Source organism: Grampus griseus, assembly GCF_964374135.1.
Source record: "Grampus griseus genome assembly, chromosome: 1".
Lineage (NCBI taxonomy): Eukaryota > Metazoa > Chordata > Mammalia > Artiodactyla > Delphinidae > Grampus > Grampus griseus.
The window spans coordinates 52,034,607-52,061,820 of record NC_139017.1 but is presented as its reverse complement, the minus strand read 5'-3'; the positions used below and the strand labels follow the sequence as shown (position 1 = coordinate 52,061,820).

The window sequence follows — 27,214 nt, the reverse complement described above, 5'->3', positions numbered from 1 at the left end:
TCCTTGATATTTCCAATTTTAAACGGAGTTAGTTGCTTTTTTTATTCTTCTTTCCACAGTCCTTTATAATATACCTTTTCCCCACTTATCTACATTTTCAATTTATGTTTTTTATCTACATTTTAAATGTATGTATTTTGTTTATGTTTGTCTTCTGTATCAGGGCTCAAGAGCATATTTTATAATTTTTATAGGAATATCGTAGGTGTTCAACAAATATTTGTCAAAATTGCAGTGCATATTCACACATGTATATAGTATGCTCACACACATAAAGGCACGTTATAGGTAAAGATTAAAATGCTTCCATCATTTGAAAAGTTATGGACCAAAAAATTAGGACTTGGAACTGACCTCAATTTGCAGATAACTTTAGTTTTTTCATAAAAATGGCTGAATGGTATTTTCATAAAAAGTTTTATACCATTTTCACAAACATTTATTAACTGTCATCTGACATTCTTGTTTCTTGTCACTGCCTTCCAGATAGTACTAGGCATCACAGTTTGTTTTTTATGAAAAAGATATATGTTATTTTGAATTGACAACAGTTTGACTTCTCTGGAAATTAGTATTTACTATAACTGAGAGTCAGTTGTTACATAGTTAAAAAAAACTCTCAGATCACAAATTATAATTATGCTATATAAATTACCAGAAGGACTGAGAAACTGAGGATGAGGGTTAATATAATTGTTTTTATTTGAATATGAGAAAATGTGAACGAGTGAGACTAAAAAGCTGATTCATCAGCTTGTACCTGGACAAGGAGTTTTAATGATTGGTAGGGATGTGGAAAATCCTTCTCTAAGCCTCAGATACTTTTCTTATCCACCTTTTTTAGTCTCCTCGTAAATAGGGTGTCAGGAATTGCGGGGAGGTGGAATGGTTGTTAGGAGTGGTACACCTAGAAAATGTCTGGCCTTTTTAAGTCTCTCTTTTAGGGTATGCTGATATGTTTATTCTGAACATTCCATAATTTGTGTTTCTGTGTTTAATTAGCTTACCTTTAACATTAAAGGTAAGCTAATTAAGCATACTCCATACTACCCCTAAAGTGGACATGACATACAACTTATCTCTTTTAATCTTATAACATTATTCTTTAACAAACAGAAAATGGATGAAAATCAAGAAACTGATTCAAAAGGTAGTGAAGAATATGAAGATGACTTTGAAAAGGACCTGGAATGGTTGATTAATGAAAAAGAAGAAAATGGTGCCAGCGTAATAGAGGTATATATAAATTGCCAACAGAGTTCATAGTAATTATATTAACAAAGCGTTTTGTAGTTCTTGAGGCGTTTCACATATATTATCTCATCTGAACCTCACAAAATTCCTTTGATATACATAGAGCAAGTGTAATTATCCCCATCTTAGAGATGAGAAAATTGAGGCGTGGAGAGTTTAAACGTCCTAAGGCATAGGGCTAATTAGTGAGAGAACAGCGATTAAGTTAGCACTTAATAAAGCCAAAATTATAATTAAAAAATTAAAATTATAATTTACATAATGTAAATAATTTATTGCATCAAAAGTAAAATACATTTAATTTCTACTTTATATGAACCTGGGTAAAATCATGGGTTTATTCTTTTAATATACATGAAAAATAAAGCAAATCCTCAAAAACATGGTCTTCAGCTAATATTGGAAACCTTAAGAGTGAATTTTAGGGGAATGAATATATGGAAAAAAGTAAAAGGTCAAAGACTGAGCCATAGGAATATTTGTAGGAAAAAGTGGATCCATTAAACATGATTCCGTATCAGACATGTAGAAGGGAAGTCCAGGAAAATGAACCAGTTCCTGGTTCACAGAAGGTTCCTTCTTTCTCTCTTTACATATATACAGTGTGTATGTGTATCCATATATAATATATATGTGTGTATATATATATATATGCATATGTATTGACACTAATTATATATGTGTATTACAATAGATAATACATAATTATTATGTATAATATAATTATTGTCAATAAATAGGGAAGTAATAAAGAAAAGGACCAAGATGGGGATAAGAAAAGGTGACTTTAGAGGGATGTTGATCAGAGTAGTTACAACAGAAGCCAGATTTCAGAGAGTTAAGGAAAAGAATATGAGGAAATGAAGGCAGCAGGTTTTACATCACAACTGTCTCTTAGTTCCGTTTTGCTTTCTTATGCAATGGAGAAGACAGATGGGATAGATGATATTTGGAAATGGCAACAGAGTCAAAAGTGAAGACTTTTCCAAGATGACTTTTACATGGCAGTTTTATGCATCTTTAACAAAAAAATAATCAGAATGAGTAGAGGTAGAGATACCCAGAGCAATAATGCTGAACCAAGGTCTCATGACTAGAAGAGTGTGAGAGCCACAGCACAGGGTAACAGAATTAGAGAAGTGATAATGATAATTCATTGTTTTACTTCTTTATTCATTCATTCAACAAAAAGTAATGATCACCTGCCATGTGTCAGAGGCTGTTCTAAGTGCTGAGGATACAGCAGTGGTCAAAACAGTGCTGAGGATACAGCAGTGGTCAAAACAGTGCTGTGATGAGTCTTGCTCATTCTGGTGGATTACTACAATCACTTTTTCCTTTGAGGCTGGTAGGAAAGATGGATGACAGAGCTTGAAACAGGGGTGAGGGTCGGGGGAAGATTTTACTGTAGTGGGTTTTACAAAGAAGTGAAAACTAAAGGAGAATTTGGAAACAGATACTATAGAAATGAGCCAGAGAATCAAATACAGCTAAAAAGAAAAATTACAAGGCAGAGGTCTTAGTTGGTCTTAGTTGTTTGGTAGTCATTTTAGGGGGCCAGGTTTATTTACTTATTGGACATCCAGCAGTGTTGTGCAGGTTAGGAAGAGAAGGCTGTTAGAAATGGTGTCTGAGCTAGTAAAAGAGGAAGGGAATTTTAAGGGGTTGAAGAGAGCAGAAAAGAGTAGCTCCCATGGAACTCTTTCAGGAGGAGAGAATTGTCTGAGAAAGAGAAAAAATTATATATTTTAGGGGCAAAGTGTTTGGTAGGTGAGGATACATGTTTGGAGGAGAGATGCTAGGTAAGAAACCATTAGTTAGAAACAGATGTGGAGCAGGGTTTTGTGATGTGATAATGCTGGTTTACGGTTCATGTGGAATTACATTTTTTAAAAAAGTAAGGCCAAGTTATATAATGGTGTTTAACGTAGATTATTGGAGCCTCTGAAGATAGCTGAGGAAAGAGAATCTGATCCAGAGCTAAAACTTGACCTGATATTTGGGTATAGGTCCTGCAGAAAATAGCAGCAACACTAATCTGAAAAGATTATAGGAACCTCAAAATTATTAGGACTTGACCAAAGGCACTGACCTTGTAATGGTCCTGGGGAGAAAGATATCTTTTTGAAAAATACAAATATTACAGGAGAAAACATTTTAAAATATATTCTTTTGAAACTGTAAAGGGAGGAAAATTTTATAGAGGGAGGAATATTAAAATAATATTGTACTATTTGTAGGTACATTTTTATACATTGGCATAAAATTAAAAAAAAATAACCAGTCTAGTACTTAGCAACATCAAATTCAAATTTAGAGTTAAATTTTTCCTGATGTGCTTTTTCCTTGGGGTGCTCATAAATATGAATTAGAAAATTATGAGTGAAGTATGATCAGGAAGCATGTAAATTTTCCCACTTATAAAATAAATTACATGAGCATGAAAATCCATTTTGGATTGTCTACATATAAATGGACAAAAGAGTCTCAATTTTTACTGAAAATGAATCTCATCTCTGTTTTTCTAGAAGGTTTGTGGGAATGAAGAGAATATTAACCAAGGCTTAAAAGAGAATGAAACAGAAATAGAACATTCCAAGCAGCTTTCTGATTCTGACAGATCTTTCAAGGATGAGGTTTCATCAATAAGAAATGACTTCATTTCTGTACCGAGTATTCAACCTTTGGATCCCATATCAGATTCAGACAGTGAAAACTCTTTACAGGAATCCAAACTAGAAAGCCAGCAAGACCTGGAGGAGGAAGAGGATGAGGAAGTAAGGAGATATATTATGGAGAAAATTATACAAGCCAACAAGCTTCTACAAAATCAAGAACCTGTGAATGATAAAAGGGAAAGAAAACTTAAATTCAAAGACAAATTAGTTGATTTGGAAGTTCCTCCTCTGGAAGACACTGATACTTACAAAAATTATCTTGAAAATGAAAGTGATGTGTCTGGAAAACTGTCTCAGTTATGTATTTCCAATGAATTTGCACAAGAAAATGTGCTCCTGTCGCCTACTGATGGAAATTCTGAAGAAAACAAGGATAGGAAAATACTAGTAGAGAGAGATGGAAAGTTTGAACTTCTGAATTTACAAGACATTGAGAGTCAGGGGTTTTTGCCCCCCATTAATAATGCTAATTATACAGAAAATGAGCCTCAGCAGTTGTCACCCAGATCTCCCAATTTATCTGTCAGTGGAGTCAAGAAAGAAGAGCCAATAGCAAAAATGCATGCTCTGGCTCACTCATCAACAGAAGAGCAACTGGCTTATATCTCTCAGCCACCACCCAACCCCAAGACTCATCCAGGTTCTGCTGCCAACTCAGATCGAAGTAAGGGGAATGGAAAATCTAGTCATAGGACACGGTCTGCAGATGTATCTCCAGTGACCTCAACATACTGTCTCTCTCCTCAACAGAAAGAACTGCAAAAACGACTAGAACAAAAGAGAGAAAAGCTAAAGAGAGAGGTGAGAGCACAAGTGGGCATTATATTGAAAGTAGAATATGTTTTTATGTTTCATAAATGCTGTAGGAATTGAAATGGTTCTTCAAATTATTTGATATATCTACTTGCTTATTTTGTTTTTCTTTTGTTGGATTAAGTGGTTAAGTATTAAGCATCTGTATTTATGGAACAAGCACCATGATTACCTTGGTCCTTTCTGGTAAGCATCACAAAAGCATAGTAATGAATGACCCGTGTTAGAGCTAGAGGAGACCTCAGTGATGACCTCATCTGATCCTTTCATTTTAAAGGTGAGGCTCAGAGAAGTTAAGTGACTGCTGAAAGTAATCTTGTTATGAGGTAGGTGAAAATCAGATGTCAGATGAAAAAATGAAGGCACAAATTTGTTGGGGTTTAGGAGGCAACAGGTGGGACTGGATTATGTTCTCTGGAGTGTGTGTGTGTGTATGTGTGTGTGTGTGTGTGTGTGTGTGTGTGTGTGTGTGTGTGTGTGTGTGTATTTCAAATATCTTCCAGGCCTACTGATGGAAGAAATTTTCACATATTGAGGTATGGGGAAGTCATTCTGGCTTATACATGATTTGTCTTGAACTTTATGCTAACTAGAACAGCCTGTCTTATGGCCTGTAAAGCATACATTGTACATCTCCTTTCGCCATTAAAGAAAACAAAGAATGTATTTACCAGATTGCTTAGAATGTCCACTTTGAAGATAGGATAAATGCTCCCCCACTTCCCATGACACCAATGCTAATACTCCTTTGAAGATGAGGTTCCCTACCCAGACACCAAGGTCATACTGACTTACTGTGTACATGTTAATCTGTCTCTTTTGAAACCTTGAAGGGATGTACCCCTCTCACGCTTGATGTTTGTTCTTTGTTCTGACAAGATATAAAACTGTGGTCCAAGCATCCAAAATGGCACTGGGTGGCCGTTGTGGTTGTGGTTTCAGATGTGTTCCTGTATCGCCGAGAACTTGAATTTTCTGAACTGTATCAAACTCAAGTATATCAGCAGACTTTCCAAAATAATATCTGCCAGCTGCAACCTTATGCTCTCAAGGTCTCCCCTTGAGATACCATTTCAGATACCAACCGATCCTTGCTTAACAAGCACCGTTATTTCTTGCCAGCTTCAATCTTGGTTCTTGACAAACAACTTATGTAACTTTGCAGTTTTTGCTAATATATATGCCTCCCCCATTTTGTAGTCCAGTGGAACACAATTCAAGTGCTTCTTGAATTTATGTCGCCTGGGCTATAGTCCTTAGTTTGGCTGGAATAAAACTCTTTTCTATTCCTATTAGAGATTATTTTCGTCAACACTACAGTTCCTTGATTTCAGGGGTTTTAGTTTTAGATTAAGAATAGAACCTCATAACCTAAATGAAATGTCTCCAAAATGCCATACAGAATTATTATTTTGGGATTTTTTTAATAATCCCAATTATTTTGGGATTTTTTTTCTTGCTCTTAAATAAAAGTATAATTGAAAATTCTAGGTATTAAAACTGGGGGATTTTCTCTAAATTACCTAAATCAGTGCCCTGGTTCTCTGTTTTACTGGATACCTGATAGCATGAAGCTGAAACATATAAAATGTCTAACTGTAAATACCAAACTGCAACAGAATCACAGTTAATAGAACCTTACAATTAGAAGAAACCTTAAAGATTATTTTGCAGGTGAGAAAACTATAGTCGAGATAGTTTAAATAACTTTATTGAAGTCCCTCAACTTGTCTGTAGCGAAGTCAAAATCCCAGTTTTCTTGTCATTTGTTGAGAAACGGTATATTTTCTACTTATGTAGGAAATTACCATGGAAATTTCTGGCATTCAAATCAAACTCACATTAGCAGAAAAAGATAAAAAAATGAAGTTAGTAAGAACGTGTAACCTATAGCACACTCAGGTAGGAATCTGAAAGGGTGAATACTTAATAAAATTTTGCTTACTTGGGTACTGAACTCTAGCAGTCAGACTCAGCTTACTTGGTTCAGGTATATAATAGGTACTTAAAAGGATCTGTTAACTCAGAACTTCATGATAACACAAAAGAATTTGTTGAGAATAACTGAACTATATGTTTGCTGTACACACACATGCATCTATATGTGTATTTGTGTATATACTTCTGTAAAAGTTATGTAGGAGTTTTTATATAATTTCAGTGTCTTTTCACTAATGAATTAACGGTAATCTTTAACTGGTATGACTGATGGATAGTTCTGTTTTTCTTTTGATCCTCTTTTTTAGGTGTCAAACACTCTGTTTTGGGATATACTTTTCTCATGTCAGGATCCTCATAACTAAATTTCCTTTTGCTTATGTACTTGCTGAAGGCATTGTCTTTAAGTGCTAAGACTTTAAAATATTTTTAGTTGGTTTCAGGGGAAGGCTTTCCTTTTTTATGCCCAGCAAAATATTTGCTGGGTTGGGCAGCTATACTCCATCTCTCTACATTAAGTGCATCATTTCACTGTTCTCTTTGGCAACTGTAGTATCTGTGCTTTGGCTGATATCTTCTGTATAATCCAGATGTTCCATCTGGAAAAATAATTGTCTTACAATACTGTCTATATTCATGCAAGGCATCCAAAATCCTTTTGGTAAAAATGAACTTAAATATAAAATTTAATATTTAATAAATTCACATATTATATAATGTAAGCTCCTTTAGGGCTTAGAAAATAGTATACTGGTATTTTAAAAGACATTTTATACTGTTAATCGGATAGAACTTTTCCTTTCCTTCCTGTATGTTGTTCAATCACAAAGAATTAGAAGGGCTTGCTATATTGTCAAAATGTAAGGAAAGAACTCTGAATTCCATTGTTTAAAAACAGTTTAAACATGTATTCTATAATTCAGTTTATTTCCATGCTAAAATTTTAGTATTGGAAGAGACTTAAGAGCTTGTTAATACAACTTCATCTTATAGATGGGAATACTGAGTTAAGTGGTTTGCCCAAATTGACATATTATGATGGCAGTATGATTGTTAATCAGACCTCCTAACTTCTAGCTTGGTGCTCTTTCCACTGTGACATGCTGCTTTGTTCCCAGTAACTATTTTATAACTCTTCATAATTGGTTTATACTTAAACCAGTGAGGTACTCTCACTTCTAGTTTAAGTAACTCTCTTTTATAACATTAGTTGAATAATGCAGTTATAAAGTGCATTTTGTTCTCATAGTTAACTAATTACTTATTTTTCTGATAGCAGAAATGTTACTTTATGATTATACAGTAGTTGAAAATATTTTTAAACATTATATAAAAAAAATCTCAAACATATACAAAGGTACAATTAACCCCTGTGTCTCCCTTACCCAGATTCAAAAGTCATTGAGACTTTGGCATATTTGTTTCATCTCTTCCTTTTTTGGCTGAGGTATTTTTTAAAAATTAATTATTTATTTATTTTTGGCTGTGTTGGGTCTTCGTTGCTGTGCACGGACTTTCTCTAGTTGCGGCAAGCCGGGGCTACTCTTCGTTGCGGTGTGTGGGCTTCTCATTGCGGAGGCTTCTCTTGTTGTGGAGCATGGGCTCTAGGCGCACAGGCTTCAGTAGTTGCAGCGCGTGGGCTCAGTAGTTGTGGCTCGCGGGCTCAAGAGTGCAGGCTCAGTAGTTGTGGCGCACGGGCTTAGTTGCTCCACGGCATGTGGGATCTTCCCGGCCAGGGATCGAACCCACGTCCCCTGCATTGGCAGGCGGGTTCTTAAGCACTGTGCCACCAGGGAAGTCCCTGGCTGAGGTATTTTTAAAGCAAGTCCTAGACAGCCCATCATTGCTACTTGTGCACTTCAGAAGTGATTGTACATGTGAGAAAGAAAATGATTATAGCATTTTATTTTGTAACCACAATGCCATGTATCACAATTATCAAATTTAACAAAAATGTAAAAAATTTTAAGACATTTATAGTGCTTCTAGAGACCCCATGTAGTGCTTCTAGAGTATGGTGTTTTTTTTCTCTTTTGCACAGCTGCAATTTGGGGAGTTAAATACCAAGAGTAAACTAGGAAGTGAAGGAGAGATCCAAGGAATTCTTGAACAGCATGTTGTATAATGTAGATCTATGTAATTGTAGACTTTATCTTGACAACGTAATTTATCTGAAAAGTCTTCATTTTTTTTCCCTAAGCAAATTAGAGGTCCTGTTTTTTAGGGAGGTCCAATTTACAGATGGAAATTTTTAGGGGCAGGGAATCCTAATTTCAGACCTCAAAATGTATCTCTCTACTTTGATAACACATATATAATTTTATTAATTTTTCATTAATGTGTTTGGATATTCCTTCCACCAGGAGGAACAAAGGAAAATAGAAGAAGAGAAAGAAAAGAAAAAAGAGAATGACATGGTGTTTAAAGCATGGTTGCAAAAGAAGAGAGAGCAGGTCCTAGAAATGAGGAGAATTCAGCGAGCAAAGCAAATTGAAGACATGAACAGTAGAGTAAGTAAAACTCTGTGAAAAACAAGTTCATACAGCTATGAAAGCTGAATTTATTTATAGAAGGGAGGCTATCAGACTAAAAACCTATGGAAGAAGTAGAAAAAGTGGTCCAAGAACTGCCCTTGCTAAAGATGCCACATGCAGATGACTTATAATTAAATTCTAAGAAGGCTTGTAAAAATCAAATGATTCCTATTTTATTCAAACATTTATAGCAGAGAAAAAGGAAAGCTACCAATTCATTTTTTTAAGATAGTATAACTTTGATATTTAAATAGGAGGACAATGCACACAAAAACCCTATAGACTGGTCTCACTTAAGAGTAGATGTATAGAAATCTTATGTGAAAACTAACAAAGACACCAAATTATTTAATTTTTTAAAGTTCAAAATATACAAAAAACCCAAGAGAAAGTAAAAAAATCATCTATATCCATACTATTTAAAAAATGTATGTAAAGTAAAATTTGAAAATTCAATTCTAAGCCCTTCTAGGCTCATCCCCTAGTGGTAACCACTTTTAACAGTGTGCCGCAAATCCTTCCAGGTCTTATTTATATTTACATGTTTATCTGCTAAAAATTTATTATATGGTTTGGTTTTTTTTCACTCATTCATCAAAGAAATATTTCTAGATCATTACATTTAGATCTCTCTTTTCAAATAGGTGTATGATATTCTACTCTTCAGAGGTAACTTAATTTATTAAACCATTCCTCATTTGTACATATTTAGATTGGTTCTAATACTGCTGTATTAATTAACAGTGCTGTTGTGAACATGTGCATTCTGTAGGAGAACATCAGCATTCTGTAGGAGAGTTTCTTGGAAATTTATGACTTACTGGATGTCCAGAATGAAAGCTGTGGTTAAACATGCAAAATTAACCTCCTAAAAGGTCGTATCAGTTTATAGTCCCTCCAGCAGTATGGAAGAGTGAATGTTTAACACATCCTGTCTAACACTGTACATAGTTTATTTTCTTAATTTTTCTTCGAATTAATAATATACATTATTATTGTATACGAGCATGTGTGTATTCTGTGAATTTCCTATTTATAGTCCTTTTTTGTTTTATTTTTCTTATTGCATTGTATATTAGAGATTTTAATCCTTTGTCTATTATGTCTGTAAATATGTTTTCCTAGGCTGAAAAAATGATATATTTTTACATTTATTTACATTTATTATGCCATTTGTAGAAATTTTTAGCTTTTAAAATCTTGGGATGGACGGTACCTTTTAAGGTAGTAGACCTGAAACCACAAACTAAAAGAGAAAATATTGAGAAATTTGACTGCAACTGTATAGTAAAATAATACTATGCTATAACCAAGTAGGATTTATTTTAGGAAGGAAATTATGGACCAATAATAACAAATCTATTAATATATTCAGTACATAATAGGTAGATAAAGGAGAATTTATGGTTATCTTGAAAGATATAGAAAGGGTATTTACTAGTATTTATTATAATTTATTTTTAAGTATTTCTAATAAAATGTGGGTTACAATATAAATACCATCTTAGGAAATACTATAGGCATACCCATTAAAGTCAGAGATAGGTAAGGCTCCCCTCTATAATAATAATTTTATTCTGGGAGTTCTATCCAATTTATTAAGAGAAAGGGAAATGAGGTATAAGTATTAGCAAAGTGGTCTTTTATATTATAAATATACAAAAATTTATAGTCTTTCTGTATTCCAGCAAAAACCTCATAGAAAAATATAAAAGGGGAAGGAATATAGGCATATATAAAAAACTTTGAGCTGAACAGGAATGTGTAAGACCTCTATGGATCAGGGGACCAAAAAGGTGAATTTGGTAAATGAAAATAAATATAATATTCCTAGATGGGGGGAAAATATTATAAATATATGAGTTATTTGCTAAATGAAAACAAATATGATATTCCTATAATATTCCTGGATGAATGAACTAAATATTACAAAGATTTGGGTTCCTCCAAATTTATCTTTGTATTTAATGTAATATCCATTAAAAGCTGATTAGGACTTTTAAATTGTCATAATTGTTAGTGTTACTATTAATATTTATATTATTAAAGCAAAACTTTTGAATTTTCCAATAAAAAATGGGCAAAGGATATGTATAATAAGTTCAAATAATATGGATAAATATAGTTGTCCATAATATATGAGAGCAAGATACAAATTTGGTAGAGTCAAAGAAATGCCAATTTAAATTTTTTCATGTATTCGATAGATTTTTTTTTAACTGCTTACTATATGACAGGTGCTATTCTAGGCACAGCATGGAAAAAATGGGTTTATTTTTAATTAATTAATTAATTAATTTGTTTGAGCTGGGTCTTATTTGCGCCAGGTGGGCTCCTTAGTTGCAGCTCGAGGGATCCATAGTTGCAGCTTGCCAGCTCCTTAGTTGTGGCATGTGGGCTCCTTAGTTGTGGCTTGCCAGCTCCTTAGTTGAGGCACACGGGCTCATTAGTTGTGGCAGACGAACTCTTAGTTGCGGCATGCCTGTGGGATCTAGTTCCCTGAGCAGGGGTTGAACCCAAGCCCCCTGAATTGGGAGCATGGAGTCTTAACCACTGCACCACCAGGGAAGTCCCAGAAAAATAGGTTTAGTCTATGTTTTATAACACTCATCTAGTAGGGATTGAAAAAAAATTTTTAAGTCTCAATGTAAAATAAATTTATAATTATAAATAGTGATGAATGCTATGAAAAAAAGGAGCTATGAGAGATCATAATGAGGGCAATAAGTGTATCAGGAAAGATTTTTCTGATGAGTAAAGTAGGAGTAGAAATTAGGCCAAGGATTAGAGGAATTTGTTTTAAGCCAGGAGAACATGTGAGAATGCCTGAGACAGGAACTAACTTGGTGAGTTTGAGAGGATCCAGAGAGTGAGCAGGAATCAGATCATGTGGCATGTTGGGGTCTATAAATTTGTATTTAATCCTGTTATGGGAAGCCATTGAGATTATTTAAACAGAGGAGTGATATATTAGATTTGCAGTTCCACAAGATCACTCTGACTGCCATGCTGTGAATGGATTGGAGGGGGCAAGAACAGATATGCGGAGAGCAGTTAGAAAGCATATATAGTTGTCTAGGTGAGAAATGATGGTGACTTGGGATAGAATTATAACAGCAGAGAGAGAAAGAAAGAGATGTGAAATGTGATATTTGTTTTAGAGTATTAATTGAAGGAACTTCATAATTAACTAGATATGTGAGTGAGGAAGAATGAGGTGTGAAGAGAATACACCAGGTTTCTCTTCTGAGCAACTTGGTGGATGATGGTGCCACTCACTGGAGCAGTAGAAAAGATACTGATTGGGGGAAATTATCATTTCAATTGTTGGGTTTGAAGTACCTACAAAACTTTCAGGTAAAGATGTTGAAGACTGACTGAAGAAACGTGTGTAGTATTCAGGACAGAGGTTGGGACTGGAAATATGAATGAGAAGATTAGTGATTTCAAAGATGTGGATGTGGATGTGGCTATTGGAGTGGGTGGCAAGTGCAGTGAAGAAAGGCGTAGAAAATGAAAAAATGAAAAATCTGTGAGGCTGGATGTCGAATGGCTCATTCATTTGGTTATAAGTGTTAACTTGGGATTAGGATGGAGAGGTACATTGAGCCGGTTGTGACCAGAGATTGTTAGAGTAATATAGTCAGATAATATAAATATCAAAGGAGCATGGCTTTACTTAAGAGTAGAGAAGAAGTTCTCTACTCTTCAGGAGTTCTGAAGAAGTGTGAAGGAATAAAGAGTATATTAACTTCTTCACCAGACCTCGGAAGTACTTGAAGTATGGCAAAAAAATGCAGCTTCCATTTGAGAGAGAAAAGCTGTGTCTTACGGGAGAATCAGGATTTGGGTAAGAAAGGAGGTTTAAGGCCAGGGTCCTAGCAATGGTTTGGGAGAATGAGGGTTGTTTGGAAGTCTTTATATTATTGAATGGGAATTATAGAGAAGAAACTAAAAAGATTTTGGATGGAGTAAAGGAATTTGAGATTGGGTAGGTTAGAAGGATAGCACATTACTGTAGTATTTAAGAGTAAAGAAATTGAGAGGAGCTTACGTTTCAATCACTGACCAAGAAAAACCCCTGTGACAGCTCTGCTGATAATTTCCCAGGGGATGACGGACCTTCAGGCCTCATAGCATTCAGCCTAATGTTATATTTTTATTGGGCATTTGTAAAAATAAATGTATACCTTAATTTTCTATTGTGTTCTATTTAGAGATAATAAAACTTTGAATTGTATTCGCTAAAAACTTGAGCCACATTGAACATAATTTAAATTTTTTGGTTAGAAGATATCATGGTTATATATTTCCCTTTGGAATTTTAATTTTTTGCTATATTTTAAGTCTGTCTCAAAAATTAACTTTAGCTAGAAATTATATCATAAACAAATAATATTCTGAAGAACTTCTGTGAACTTTGTCTCTGCTGAAGCCGAGCTATAGTATACTTTGGCAGTTGATTAATTTGGCTTATTAATGCATTGTGATAATAAGTGTATTTTGCTGGTCACTTCTGTGGGATATTTTGTATAATGTGAGTCATAGTTTCCAGAAAATATCTTTACAATATATAGATTGTAGAATGACCTATTTTACATTGAATTAAAAATGCTTTTAGGTGATGGAATTTTTATTGCCATTTAAGGAAAAATAGCTAAAAATGTCTTTCCATCTTTGTAATGAGCTTTGCTTCTCTTGGTCAGTGTTATATATAAATGATACGTGTGCACTGTATGTATATACAGACATATGCAAGCATATGTATGCATGTCATCACTCTATCTAGGTGAACTCTCCGTGGACACTTGCATACATTTTGTATTCTACATTTGGATGTTGTGTTGTATTAATGTCAATGGGCTGAAGTTGGTCGATAATGTTGTTTAAATCTTCTATATCCTTACTGTTTTCCCCCTCTTTGTTCTATGAAGCACTGAGAAAGTTATGTTAAACTATCATTGTGTACCTGTCTGTTTCCCTTCTAGTTCCATTGGGTTTTGCTTCATATTTTTAAAAGTTTCATGTGTATGCATTTACAAATTTATGTCTTCCTGATTGAATGACATTTTCACATTATGAGTCCCTCTTATCTTGAAATCTACTTTGCCTGATGTTAATGAAGTCACAGTAACCTTCTTTAACATTTGCATATGTTATAGCTTATTTCATATTTTAATTTCAATTTATCTGTCTTTATATTTGAAGAGTTACTTGTACAAACAGCATATATTTGGATCTTTTAATCCAGAAATTTGTTACTTTTAACAGGAGTTCATTTATATTTAATTATAATTATTGGTAAGGGTAGGTTTTAAGTTTACCATCTTGATATTTGTTTTCTATTTGTTCCATTTGTTTTTAACTCCATTATTCATCTTTTTTCTGCCTTCTTACAGAGATTAATCAAGTATTTAAAAAAAATTACATTTTATTTTCTTATTGGCTTTTAGTTATACCTCTGAATTATTTTTGAAATCATTGCTTTAGGGATTATGATATGTATACCCTAAATCTTTATCAGAAATAGATTGTTTTTGAAGTTTTTTTTTAATTTCATATGGAATTTGGGGTTGACAGTTTTTTTTATTTTTCCTTTCAGCACTTTACAGATGGTGCTCAGTGGTTTTCTTGCATCCATTGTTTCTAATTAGAAGTCAGTTGTAATTCTTATCACTGTCCCTTTGTATGAAATGTTTTTTCTGTGGCTACTTTAAACCTTTTCTGATGTGAATTTCAGCAGTTGAGTAGATGTGTGACTCTCTTTGAATTTGACTAACTTGGGCTTTGCTGAGCTTCTTGTATCTGTAGGTTGATGTTTTATACCAAATTTGGGAAATTTTTGGCCACTATTTTTACAAATATTTTTTTCTGCCCTATTATCTTTCTCTTATTATTCTGGAAATCCAGTTTTACATATGATAGAATACTTGCTGTTATCTCAGATGTTACTAAGGTCATGTTTGTTAAAACATTTTTTCTTTTTTCAGCTTGCATAATTTCTATTGATCTATCTTCTGGCATTGACATCACTTAGGCAATGTCCAATCTACTGTTAAGCTCATTCAGGGAATTTAGGTTGTTTTTTGTCTTTTAAGTTTCTATTTCTTTGTGTGTGTGTGTGTGTGTGTGTGTGATCTTTTTTTTTTAAGTTATATTGAAATATAATTAATAAATAAAATTGTAAGATAAAATGTACAACATGATTTGATACACATATACATTATTAAAGGATTCCCCCCATTAAGTTGATTAACATATACATCACCTCCCCCCTTTTTGGAGAAAAGATTTAAGTTCTACTCTCTTGGCAAATTTCACTTATATAATACAATGTTATCAACTATACTCACCATATTATACATTAGATCCTCAGACTTTTTTCACCTTATAACTGAAAGTTTGTACCCTTTTACCAACTTCTCCCTATTTCTCCCAACCCCCCAGTTCCTCATAACCACCACTCTCCATTTGTCTATGAACTAGACTTTTTTTTAAGTTTCCACATGTAAATGGTTCTATGCAGTATTTGTTTCTGTCTGGCATATTTCACTTATAATAATGCCCTCCAGGTTCAGGTTCATCCATGTTATTGCAAGTTATAGAATTTCCTTCTTTTTTAAGGCTGAATAATATTCGTGTGTGTGCGTGCATGTGTGTGTGTGACATTTCTTGCTCCATTCATTCATCTACAGACACTTAGGTTGTTTTCATACTTTGTCTATTGTGAATAATGATGCAACGAATATGGGAGTGCCGATATCTCTTCTAGATAATTTTTTTTTCCTTTGGATATATACCCACAAGTGTGTTTGCTGGATCATATAATGATTCTATTTTTAATTTATTGAGGAACCTCCACACCGTTTACCATAATGGCTATACCAGATTACATCCCCACCAACCATGCACAAAGGTTCCCTTTTCTCCACATCCTTGCCAGCATTTGTTTTCTCTTGTCTTTTTTGATAATAGCCATCCGAACATGTATGAGATGATATCTCATGGTGGTTTTTGTTTGCATTTTCCTGATGATGAGTGATGTGGAGCATGTTTTCATGTACATGTTGGCCATTTATATATCTTATTTGGAAAAATGTCCATTTAAGTCCTTTGCCTATTTTATAATTGGGCTTTTTTCTTTTTTTCTATTGAATTATATGAATTCCTTGTATATTTTGGATATAACCCCTTATTGGACATATAGTTTGAAAATATTTTATCTCAGTCAATAGGTTGCCTCTTCATTTTGTTGAAAGTTCCCTTTGCTGATCACAAGCTTTTTAGTTTGATGTAGTCCCATTTAAAAATTATTGCTTATGCTGTCTTTGTTTTGCTATCAAATCCAAAAAGTCATTTCTAAAAACAATGCTAAGGAGCTTATCCTTGATATTTCTTTTTAGGAGTTGTACTGTTTCAGGTCTTACACACAGTCTTTAATCCATATTGAGTTGATTTTTGTGTATGGTGTAAGATAGGTGTTCAGTTTCAGTTTTTTGTATGTAGCAATTCAGTTTTACCAATTTCATCTGTTGAAAAGACTGTCCTTTCCTCATTGTTATTTTTGGTTGCTTTGTTGAAAATTAATTACCATATATGCACGCGTTGATTTCGGGCTCTCTGTTCTGCTTCATTGATCTATGTATCTATTCTGCCAGTACTATAGTGTTTGATTACTTTAGCTTTATAATATAGTTTAAATTCAGGAAGTGTGATGCTTCCAGCTTTGTTCTTCTTTCTCAAGATTACATTGGATATTTGGATCTTGTACAAATTTTAGGACTTTTTTCTATTTTTGTGAAAAATTCCACTGGATTTTTTATGGGGATTATAATGAATTTTTAGATTATATGGCCAATTTTTAAATAGTATGGACATTTTAACAGTATTAGTTTTTCGAGTCCGTGAGCATGGAATATCTTTCCATTCATTTGTGTCTTCTTCAATTTCTTTCATCAATGTCTTTTTGTTTTCAGCATATAGATCTTTCACCTCCTTAGTTAAATTTATTTCTAAGCACACATTTCATTCTTTGTGATGCTATTTTATTTATTTATTTATTTATTTATTTTGCGGTACGCGGGCCTCTCACTCTTGTGGCGTCTCCTGTTGAGGAGCACAGGCTCTGGACGTGCAGGCTCAGCGGCCATGGCTCACAGGCTCAGCCGCTCTGCGGTATGTGGGATCTTCCCGGACTGCAGCACGAACCCGTGTCCCCTGCATCGGCAGGCGGACTCTCAACCACTGCGCCACCAGGGAAGCCCTGTGATGCTATTTTAAAAGGGCTTATTTAATTAATTTTCTTTCAGATAGATTGTTGTTACTGTATAGAAACACAACTGATTTTTTAATATTGATTTTATATCCTGCAACTTTACTGAATTGGTTTATTAGTTCTAACATTTTTAGGGTGGTGAAGTCTTTAGGGTTTCTATATCATATAGAATAATATAATAATATCATGTAATCTGCAAATAGAGCAGTTTTACTTCTTCCTTTCTAATTTGAATGCCTTTTATTTCTTTTTCTTGTCTGATTGCTCCAGATAGGACTTCCAATACTGTGTTGAATAAAAGTGGTGAGAATGGGCATCCTTGTCTTGCTCCTGATATTAGAGGAAAAGCTTTCAGCTTTTCACTATTGTGTTTGATGTTAGCTGTGGACTTGTGATATATAGCCTTTATTATGTTGAGGTATATTCTCTTTATACCCAATTTCTTGAGAGATTTTATCATGAAAAGATATTTTGTCAAATGCTTTTTTGCATCTATCCAGATAATCATATGATTTTTATCTTTCGTTTTGTTAATGTGTATAGCACTGACTGATTTGTAGATTTGAACCATCCTTACATCTCTGGAAAATCCCACCTGATCATGGTGTATGATCCTTTCTAATATACTGCTGAATTAGCTTTTCTAATATTACACTGAGTATTCTTACATCGCTGTTCATATTGGCCTCTAATTTTGTTTTCATGTAGTGTCCTTGTCTGGCTTTGGTATCACATTATGCTGGCCTCATAAAATGGGTTGGAAGTGTTTTCTCCTCTTCTGTTTATTGGAAGAGTTTGAGAAGGATTGGTATTAATTTTTCTGTTGATTTTCTAGAAGCCCTCTGGTCTTGGCTTTTGTTTTTGGGAGATTTTTGATTACTGATTCAATTTCATTACTAGTAATCAGTCTATTCACATTTTCTCTTTCTTCCTGATTCAGTCTCGGTAGGTTGTATGTTTCTAGGAATTTATTCATTTCTTCTGGGTTTTACAGTTTGTTGGTTTATAGTTGTTCATAATCGTCTTTTATGATCCTTTGTATTTCTGTACTATTAGTTGTAATGTCTCCTTTTTCATTTATAATTTTATTAATTTGAGTCCTCTCTCTTTTGGTAAGTCTAGGTAAATGTTTGTCTAGTTATCTTTTTAAGAAATCAGCTTTTAGTTTCTTTGATCTTTTCTATTGTCTTTTTAGTTTCTGTTGTATTTATTTACACTCTGATCTTTGTTATTTTCTTCCTTCTACTAACTTTTGGCTTCGTTTATATCTCTTTTTCTAATTATACCTCAGGTGTAAAGTTAGGTTGGCTTTTTGATCTCACCTTCTTAGAACTGTCTTTGTTGCATCCCATACGTGTTGGTATGTTGTACTTCCCTTTTCATTTGTGTCAGGCTATTTTTTGACTTCCCATCTGTTTTTTTCCTTTGACCCATTGGTTGCTCAGGAGCCTGTTAATCTCCACATATTTGTGAATTTTCCAGTTTTCTTCTTGTGGTGGATTTTTTCTATTTACTGGACATGCCAAGTATAATCCCTTCTCAGAACCTTTGCCCTGTTACCATTGCTTGAAATACTCTTTTTCCAGATATCCCATAAATGGTTCCCTCACTTTCTGTCTATTGATAAATACCATCCTTTCTCCTCACCTCTCCCATTATTACTCTCTCTGACATATCAATCAGTCAATCAATCATATATTTTCATCTCCTTATCTTGAACAACACTGCCCTATACAATTTTCTGTGATGATGATAATATTCTATATCTGCAGCGTCCAATAAAGTAGCCACTAGCCATAATGTGACTATTAAGTATTTGAATGTGACTGTCTAATTTTATTTAATTTAAGTAGCTACATGTGACTAGTGACTCTTTATTGTATAGTGCAGGTATGGAATGTATGAGAAAGGGAGGCTTGTTTTTTTTTTTTCTTTTTTTTTTTTTGCGGTACGCGGGCCTCTCACTGCTGTGGCCTTTTTTTTTTTTCCTTTGATGCATCCCGGTAGCTATGTGCATGTAGATACTCTGTGTAGTAGATATTCTGTAAATAGCTGTTGAATAAATAGATGAACAGTGATACCCATCAATCCTGTTTATCTCTGAATTCTTAACTCTTTTAATCTATAATTGCAGACTGAACGCTTTTTAGTCATCTCCAGACATTCCCAAACTTTAGGTGTTCAGCAATGGTCCTGTAGGTCCATGGGACCTCCTCACAAAGTTCTGCATTATACATCAAAGATCCTAAATTGTATAAATTATATAAATTAGACTGAAGCATACTGGGCTATATGGGTTACAGATAAAGGAAAATGCAAGGTGTAGGAGGTGGTCTTCTCTATCACAGAGTTCATATTTGGTGAAAGTATTAATTGAATGAATCTTTTCCTTTTGTGTTCTAGCCAGGCATCCATGTGAGTCATGCTTTTCCCAAGACTAAAGAGCCCCAAATCTTTCCCTTTGCTCTCTTTATTCTCCCAAATAAGAGCTCTTTCAGCTATCCCTGAATATAGTATCCATCATGAAGTTTGAAGAACCATACAATAAGCTGCTCCCACTAGCCCATTCTTATGACAAAATCCTCATGGCTGTTATCCTTATGAAAAAGTTCTTATAGTTGAAAATCCTCATTGCCACACTCCATAATAATAATTACAGTTTTGGAGATGGGCTTGGCAGTTAGATGCTCTTAAAACTTAAAAACGAAAGTAGAATTTAAAAGAAAGTTTGAATAACACAAATGTTGGGTCATTGGTTTTCAATTCCAGTGGAGCTTCCATGGAGCTTCCTTCAGGAATTGATACCAAGACCTCAACTCACTCATACTGCCTATCCCCAACATTTCTTCAGCCATGTTTTATGTGTATGTGCCATTGTGCAAAATTATTTTATTTGTCAAAGGGCTCAACTTTGAAAAGTTTGCAAATCACTGCATCTAGCCCTTCATTTATTGATTACCTCAGTAAGACTTTTGAAAGAAGCCAGAGGGCAGTGAGTTCAATGTTGAATTTTCTGACAAAAGGGTAATCAATGTTGCTGGTTCAAAGGTCATGTATTTGGTTTGGATGCAAGGAGCACAGGTAATGAGATTGGTATTATTATGAAAAATTGGTGAGTAGGACATGTGTTCCTATAGGGTCTTATAGGCAGGGGCTCAAAAAGTAGTTTTGGTTTCTTTAAATTAAGCAAAGCTTGTTTTTGTAAGTAGCAGGAAAACAGAGATCCACAGCAAGCTTTTCGATTATGGCTTAAAAAAAAGCACGAAGAACAGTTGAAAGAAAGAAAGATAGAAGAACTGCGAAAGCAAGAGGAATGCTTATTCTTCTTTAAAGGAACAGAAGGCCGTGAAAGGGCCTTTAAACAGTAAGTCAAAGGCAGGGCATTTTTCCCCCTTCCTCATGGTCATTTTAGAAAGTTATATAGTCAATAAAACTTAAAAAAATTGATCTCATTACATACCTATTCAATTTTAAAGCCACAGTTTTAACAATATGTGAGAAAATTCTTTAACTCCATACTTTGCGTAATACCTATACCATTTTTTCAAGGTAGTTTTCAATACTAAAATTGTTTCTTATGGCACCAGTGTGATAACCTTTGATAGCTTACCATTGATTGGTTGATTGATTTGTTCATTTCTTAGAGAAATAGGCCAGAGATTGGTTACAGCTTCTCCTACACAGTCCTCAGGAAAACTTAATAAAGAGTTGCATTTACCAATAAATATTTTTCTGTAAAGAAAAGCAGTCAGGCTGAGGAGGAAGATCTGTACAGACCAAATGAAAAGGAGATTTGGACACATATTTTGGTAACTTAAGGCAAACCTGGTCTCCCTTCAGTTGCCTGGGTAAGAGTCTGTATTACCCGGTTTATTCTGAGGAAACAGACCTGGCTTCAAAATTTTGCCAGCATACCTTGGGAGAGGGAGTGAATATTGTGTCCAGTTGTTTGAAGCTCACTTCTTTCTTTCTTTTCTATCTTTTTTGCTATCTTTCTCTTTTTTAGTTTCTTTGCCTCTTTCTTTCCTTTCCTTCTTTAAAAAATATACATATCCTTTTATTATAATAGATGCAGTGAATGTGCATTGTGGAAATGGAGGGGAATAAACTCACATTTTCATCACCCAGGAATCACTATTGTTAGCACTGTACTTCATAACTTCTAGATATTTCTCTGTACATATATTTACAGTTTTAAAATATAAATTGAGATCATACTGTATATACTGTTCTGCAATCTGCTTATTTTTGTTAATGAGCTCATCTAATATCCAACCTATAACCATTTTTTTCCCAATCGACCCCTAGATGACTACAGTTAATTTGCTCAAACTGATATCCAATTTCAAAACCACACAACATTAAATTATGAGGTTTCTTAAGTCTCTTTTATACTAATGCAGTTATTTATTTGTCTGGATTTATTTCTGAAAAAATTATATATATACACACACACCACGTACACACTTTCATACCAGAGATGTGAGTATACAGTTAGTTTTTTTTTTTGTTTTTTTGTTTTTGTTTTTTTTGCGGTACGAGGGCCTCTCATTGTTGTGGCCTCTCCCGTGCGGAGCACAGGTTCCGGACGCGCAGGCTCAGCGGCCATGGCTCACGGGCCCAGCCGCTCCGCGGCATGTGGGATCTTCCCGGACCGGGGCACGAACCCGTGTCCCCTGCATCGGCAGGCGGACTCTCAACCACTGCGCCACCAGGGAAGCCCTACAGTTATTTTTAATGTTATTTTACCTAAGCAAGTTTTATAGACAAATTTGTTAGAATGTGGACGCTTCCTTCACCCTTTTTGATGTTTCTTATGCTTAGGCTTATTTTTCCATTTTAAGGGAGAACTATTTTATGCACTGAAAAGCAAGAGCTCTATAATTTCTCCACCAAGAAGAGCAAGGAGACATTTCTGCATGCTGGTATTCTGCATGCTGCTTAAGTAATGTTGTAGAATACAGTTAGTTGCAAAAAATAAGTTATTTGGTATCTATCAAATACTTATTTGCTTAGGAAATCATATTTTAAAAGGTAGGACCTATGTCACGTAAAATAGTGTGTTTATTACTTAAAAAAGTTTTTTTAGTTGGCAGTTTCCTTATTAGACAAACTTAATTTCAAACATTTGATTCTAAATGTGACTATGCTTCCTTGTATGAGCCTTTGGTATAAGCCTGAAATTTTTCAGTTCATACTAATTTGTGTTATGAACAGAGCTTTTTAATCTAAAGAAATCGAATTTCCTTTGTCTGTAGTAATAACTTTATAGCATGAAGAGTATATTCAGGTTGGTACTCAACAGGTCTGTTCATGTCTTTTTCTACAGATGGCTAAGAAGGAAACGGATAGAAAAACTAGCAGAGCAGCAAGCTGTCAAAGAAAGAACTAGACAGCTCCGACTGGAAGCAAAGCATTCTAAACAGTTACAGTACCACCTATATAATATGTCAGAAGCCAAATCTTTTCGTTTTACTGATCATTACAGCTGAAGGTATCTATTAAATACTTCATTTGGAAGCTGCTGTCCTCAAAATTTTCGATATCATTTCTTATGGCCTGTGTGCTTTGGTCATACTCTAAATTATGGAAATGCTATTTATCTTTTGGTAATGTTGATAGTGAATTTATCTTATTCCTTTTAACACTAGAGCAAAATAAATTTCTTCTCTCATAGCATTGTAATGTGTTATACCACCTCTTAGTCCATGCAAAAAATTGAGCAACAAATAAACTGTACATTCCTTTACTTGTAAATTATTTTAACATGTCTAGCTGGAACGGACACAAAAAAGGGACAGATATCTATTATTAGTTTCTGTTATCATTTTAAAAAAAATGCAATAGAACATTTCATAAGGCAGGAGGAGTGACCTCTTAAACAAGCCTGGTTCAAGGCCTGATACAAAGTCCTAATTATGTCAGATTTGAATTTGAATACCTATGGCAAGCTAAACAGTAGGTTAGGCCTACTTCCACGTGTTCTTTAAAAAAAAAAAAGATAGTAACAATTATGTATACTATTTTGGGTATGTTATACAAAATTATCCAGCTCTTATTGAGAGTTTATATAATGTGCCTGTTGTAAATGCTTTGCACAAATAATTTGACCTAATCCTTATAACAACCCTATTAGTCTTGTTTTGCAGATGAGGAAACCAAAGTACAGAGGTGAGCAGTTTGCTCACAGATTCTGAGATCTGAATGATTGCAAAATCCTTTCTGTTAGTTATATTGTAAAGCTTACATACCTTGGTAGACATTTGTGGGTATATAGGACTATACAGGAATCCAGCGTGTGGGAGAACAGTATCCTTGATATGTGTAAGAGCACTTAAGGACTGGAGGACAAAGGCAAACATACAAGTGTGATGGGGAGTGGAGAGTTGCTGTAGGAGTTCTGTTAAAGCTTCAAAAGACAAGGTTCTTATCAACTGGGTATTTGTACCTTAATCACTTGACCCTAAATTAGAAAACACAGAGAGCTATTCAATCCTGTCTCAACTTCCTATAGCACTTTGAGCATACACCAGGCAATTTAGCATTTCATTATAACTAGTCTTGTGTTGTTTAAAGTTTATCCTTAATGATAAAAACCAATTTGGCATTTAAATATTCCACAATATTTTTCTTTTACAAAAAAAGCTGTTGGAATTTTCATAAGGATTGCAGTGAATCTGTAGATGGCTTTAGGTACTATTGCCATCTTAATGATATTGTCTTCTAATCCATAAATGTCTTTTCATTTAGTGCAGCAATGTTTTATAGTTTTCAGTGTACAAATCTTTCACCTACTTGGTTAAATTTATTCATAGATATTTATTCTTTTGGATTCTATTGCAAATGGAATTGTTTTCTTAACTTTCTTTATGGGTTGTATACTCAAAACACAAACATAGATGATTTTTGTGCATTGATATTATACCCTGCAACTTTGTTGAATTTGTTTATTAGTGCTAAACTTTTTCAGTGATTTTTTTTTTTTTGCATTTTCTCTATATAGGATAATATCATTTTCAAATAGGGGTAGTTTTACTTCTTCCTATCCAACGGGATGCCTTTTATTTATTTATTTTTGTTGACTGATTACTCTGGCTAACATGTCTAGTATAATGTAGAGTAGTAGTAGTTAAAGTGAGCACCCTTGTCTTTTTTTTCCCCACAGTTTAATTGCTTTATGCATTTATTAGCTAATATTAATGCAGCAGAGGGGACAAAAGCTCACGAACACTCCACATATTTCACAAGACGCATTGCAGGAAACAAAGTGACTAAGAAGGATCAATAGTATCCTAGGGTCTTGCTGGACGCATTTCTGGGGGAGGTGGACCTCTTATTTCTGTTGGAGGGGGGTCTCATTCCTGGAGGGGGCATGCCTATTGGCATCCCTCAAGTAGGGGGGAGCCCAATTGGTGGGCGCATGGGTGATCGTATACCAGGTGGAAGAGCCATAATTCCTAGAGGTGGGGTTGCTCGACCAACAGGTGTGGGGGCAGTCCCCCATCCTGGTGGATATTGAGTTGAGGCTCCAGCAATGCTGGCAGTAGCAGCAACTGCAGCAGCTGCTACAGTGCCTCTTCCCTGTGGGATCATTACCTGTTGGGATGGCCCCCAAACCCTCGGACAGGGTCTGCTAACCCAGCAGGAGCCTGGGGAATTTGAACACCAGCTGGACCATCTCTGCCAGCTGCCCTGCCAACTCCAGGGCCTCCTGTAGCTCCAGCAAGTGGTACCCGAGCAATGCCAGTACCTTTGGGGGGTGGTCGCTCCACAGTCATGGAAACCAAGTTCTCCCCACACAGCAACACCTGACCCAAAACCCATTTTTCTTCACGCTCTGCCTGCTTCGCATTCTTTGGCTTGATCTTCCTGAACTCATCACAATCACAGAGGATCAAGTTCATATGCTTGTCAAAAGCCTTGAAGGTGCCAGTGAAGATCTGGCCATCTTGCAGGACACATCTCATCCTATAGTCAATGTGCTGCAGCATCTTGCTGCTCTTCCCCACAGTCATGATTGCTGTTCCACCAAGTCCAATACCTACAGGAAAGTTTTGGGATCCTTAAGACCTAAGGGAAGGCTGGTTTTTTTTCTCTTGGAATCAGCTACCCAGGTGTTCCAATACTGCTTTAACCACCTCTTGGCGTCTCAGCTAAGAATGCCTGCCTCAGTTCCACATGGAATTCCACCGCGGGTACTTGCTGCTGCTGCTGAGACCACCTCGGGTACAGGTGACACGCCTGGTTGCGTAGCGAGGCTGTCCTTCTACGTTTGACTTGGACTTCCACCTCTGGGATGTGCTGTTCCATGGTCCATCTCAAGTGTAAGCGGTCCCTGGCCCTGCTCCATCGTGCCACTGGCCGCTCCTCAGAACAGAATGTCTCCAGTGGCCGTTCCATTCTGCCTGGGCATCCTTATTTTGTTCTTGATCTTAGGAGGAAAGCTTTTAGTCTTTTAGCATTAAGTATGATGTTAGCTGTGGGTTTTCCATAAATGCCCTTTATGAAGTTGAGGAAGTTCTATTCTTATTCCTCCCTCTATTTACTCCTTCTATTCCCATTTTTCTGAGTGCTTTTATCATGAAAGTGTGTTGGGTCGTATCAAATGCTCTCTGCGTCAAGTGAAATGATGTGGTTTTTCTTCTTTGTTCTAGTAATGTGATATATTACGTTGGTTGATAGTCTTATATTGAACCACCCTTGCATTCCTGAGACAAATACCACTTGGTGGTATATAATCCCTTTACTATGATATTGTATTTGGTTTGCTAGTATTTTGTGAGGATTTTTTTCATCTGTATTTGTAAGAGAGATTTTTCTGTAGTATTTTTTTCTTGTGTCTTTGTCTGGCTTTGGTATCAGGGTAATGCTGGCCTCAGAATGAATTAGGAAGTGTTCCCTGTTCCCTCTGCTTTTATTTTCTAGGAAGGGACTGAGGTGGATTGGTATAAATTCTTTAAATAGTTGGTAGAATTCACTAGTGAAACTATCTGGTCCTGGACTTTTCTTTGTTGGGATGTTTTTTGTTTTTTAATATACTTTATTTTTTAGAGCAGTTTTAGGTTCACAGCAAAGTTGAGCAGAAAGTACAGAGAGTTCCCATATATCCCCTGCTCCCTCCATCCCTAAAACCTTCCCCAGTATCAACATCCCTCACCAAAGTGGTACATTTGTTGCAATCAATGAACCTACATTGACACATCATCACCCAACATCCGTAGCTCACGTTAGGATCCACTCTTGGTGTTGAGAGGTTTTTGATTACTGATTTAACCTCTTGTTATAGGCTTGTTCATATTTCCTATTTCTCGAGTCAGTTTTGGTAAATTGTGTTTCTAGGAACTTTTCCATTTCATTCAGATTATTTAATTTGTTGGTGTATAATTGTTCCTTTATTTAAATGAGGTTGGTAATAATGTCCTACTCTCATTTCTGAGTTTAGGTATTTGCATCTTCAGTTTTTCATAGTCAGTCTGGCTACAGGTTTGTCAATTTTGCGGATCTTTTCAAAGAACCAGCTTTTGATTTCCTTGATTCTCTGTTTTTCCATTTTATCTCCACCCTAACTTGAATTGTTTTCCTTCCGCTAGTTTTGGGTTGTTTGCTCTTCTTTTTCTAGTTCCTTAAGGTGTAATGTTAGGTTGTTGATATATGAACTTTTTTTGTTGTTGTTTAGCTCAGTTAACTGTTATCTTTATTATTGACACTCTTAAAGCAACAGT

General features: G+C 35.1%; 2 protein-coding genes and 1 pseudogene across 3 annotated transcripts; 1 reads left to right on the top strand and 2 right to left on the bottom strand.

Moving 5' to 3' along the window:
• Positions 1-1,104: 1,104 nt before the first annotated feature.
• Positions 1,105-22,984, top strand: CCDC181 (coiled-coil domain containing 181; the record flags this gene model as incomplete). Its single annotated transcript, XM_082679348.1, has 5 exons — positions 1,105-1,236; positions 3,783-4,733; positions 9,047-9,193; positions 20,702-20,856; positions 22,822-22,984. The coding sequence occupies exons 1-5, from the start codon at positions 1,120-1,122 to the stop codon at positions 22,982-22,984; spliced, it is 1,533 nt and encodes a 510-aa protein (XP_082535474.1). The 5' UTR covers positions 1,105-1,119.
• A 1,800-nt stretch (positions 22,985-24,784) lies between these two features.
• On the bottom strand, positions 24,785-25,507 carry LOC309834871 (small nuclear ribonucleoprotein-associated protein N-like; annotated as a pseudogene). The gene has a single exon. The product of its transcript is annotated as a small nuclear ribonucleoprotein-associated protein N-like (transcript).
• A 115-nt stretch (positions 25,508-25,622) lies between these two features.
• Positions 25,623-25,892, bottom strand: LOC309822682 (SNRPN upstream reading frame protein-like; the record flags this gene model as incomplete). The annotated part of the gene is made up of 1 exon (XM_082654642.1): positions 25,623-25,892. The coding sequence occupies one exon, from the start codon at positions 25,890-25,892 to the stop codon at positions 25,623-25,625; it is 270 nt and encodes an 89-aa protein (XP_082510768.1).
• Positions 25,893-27,214: the final 1,322 nt, after the last annotated feature.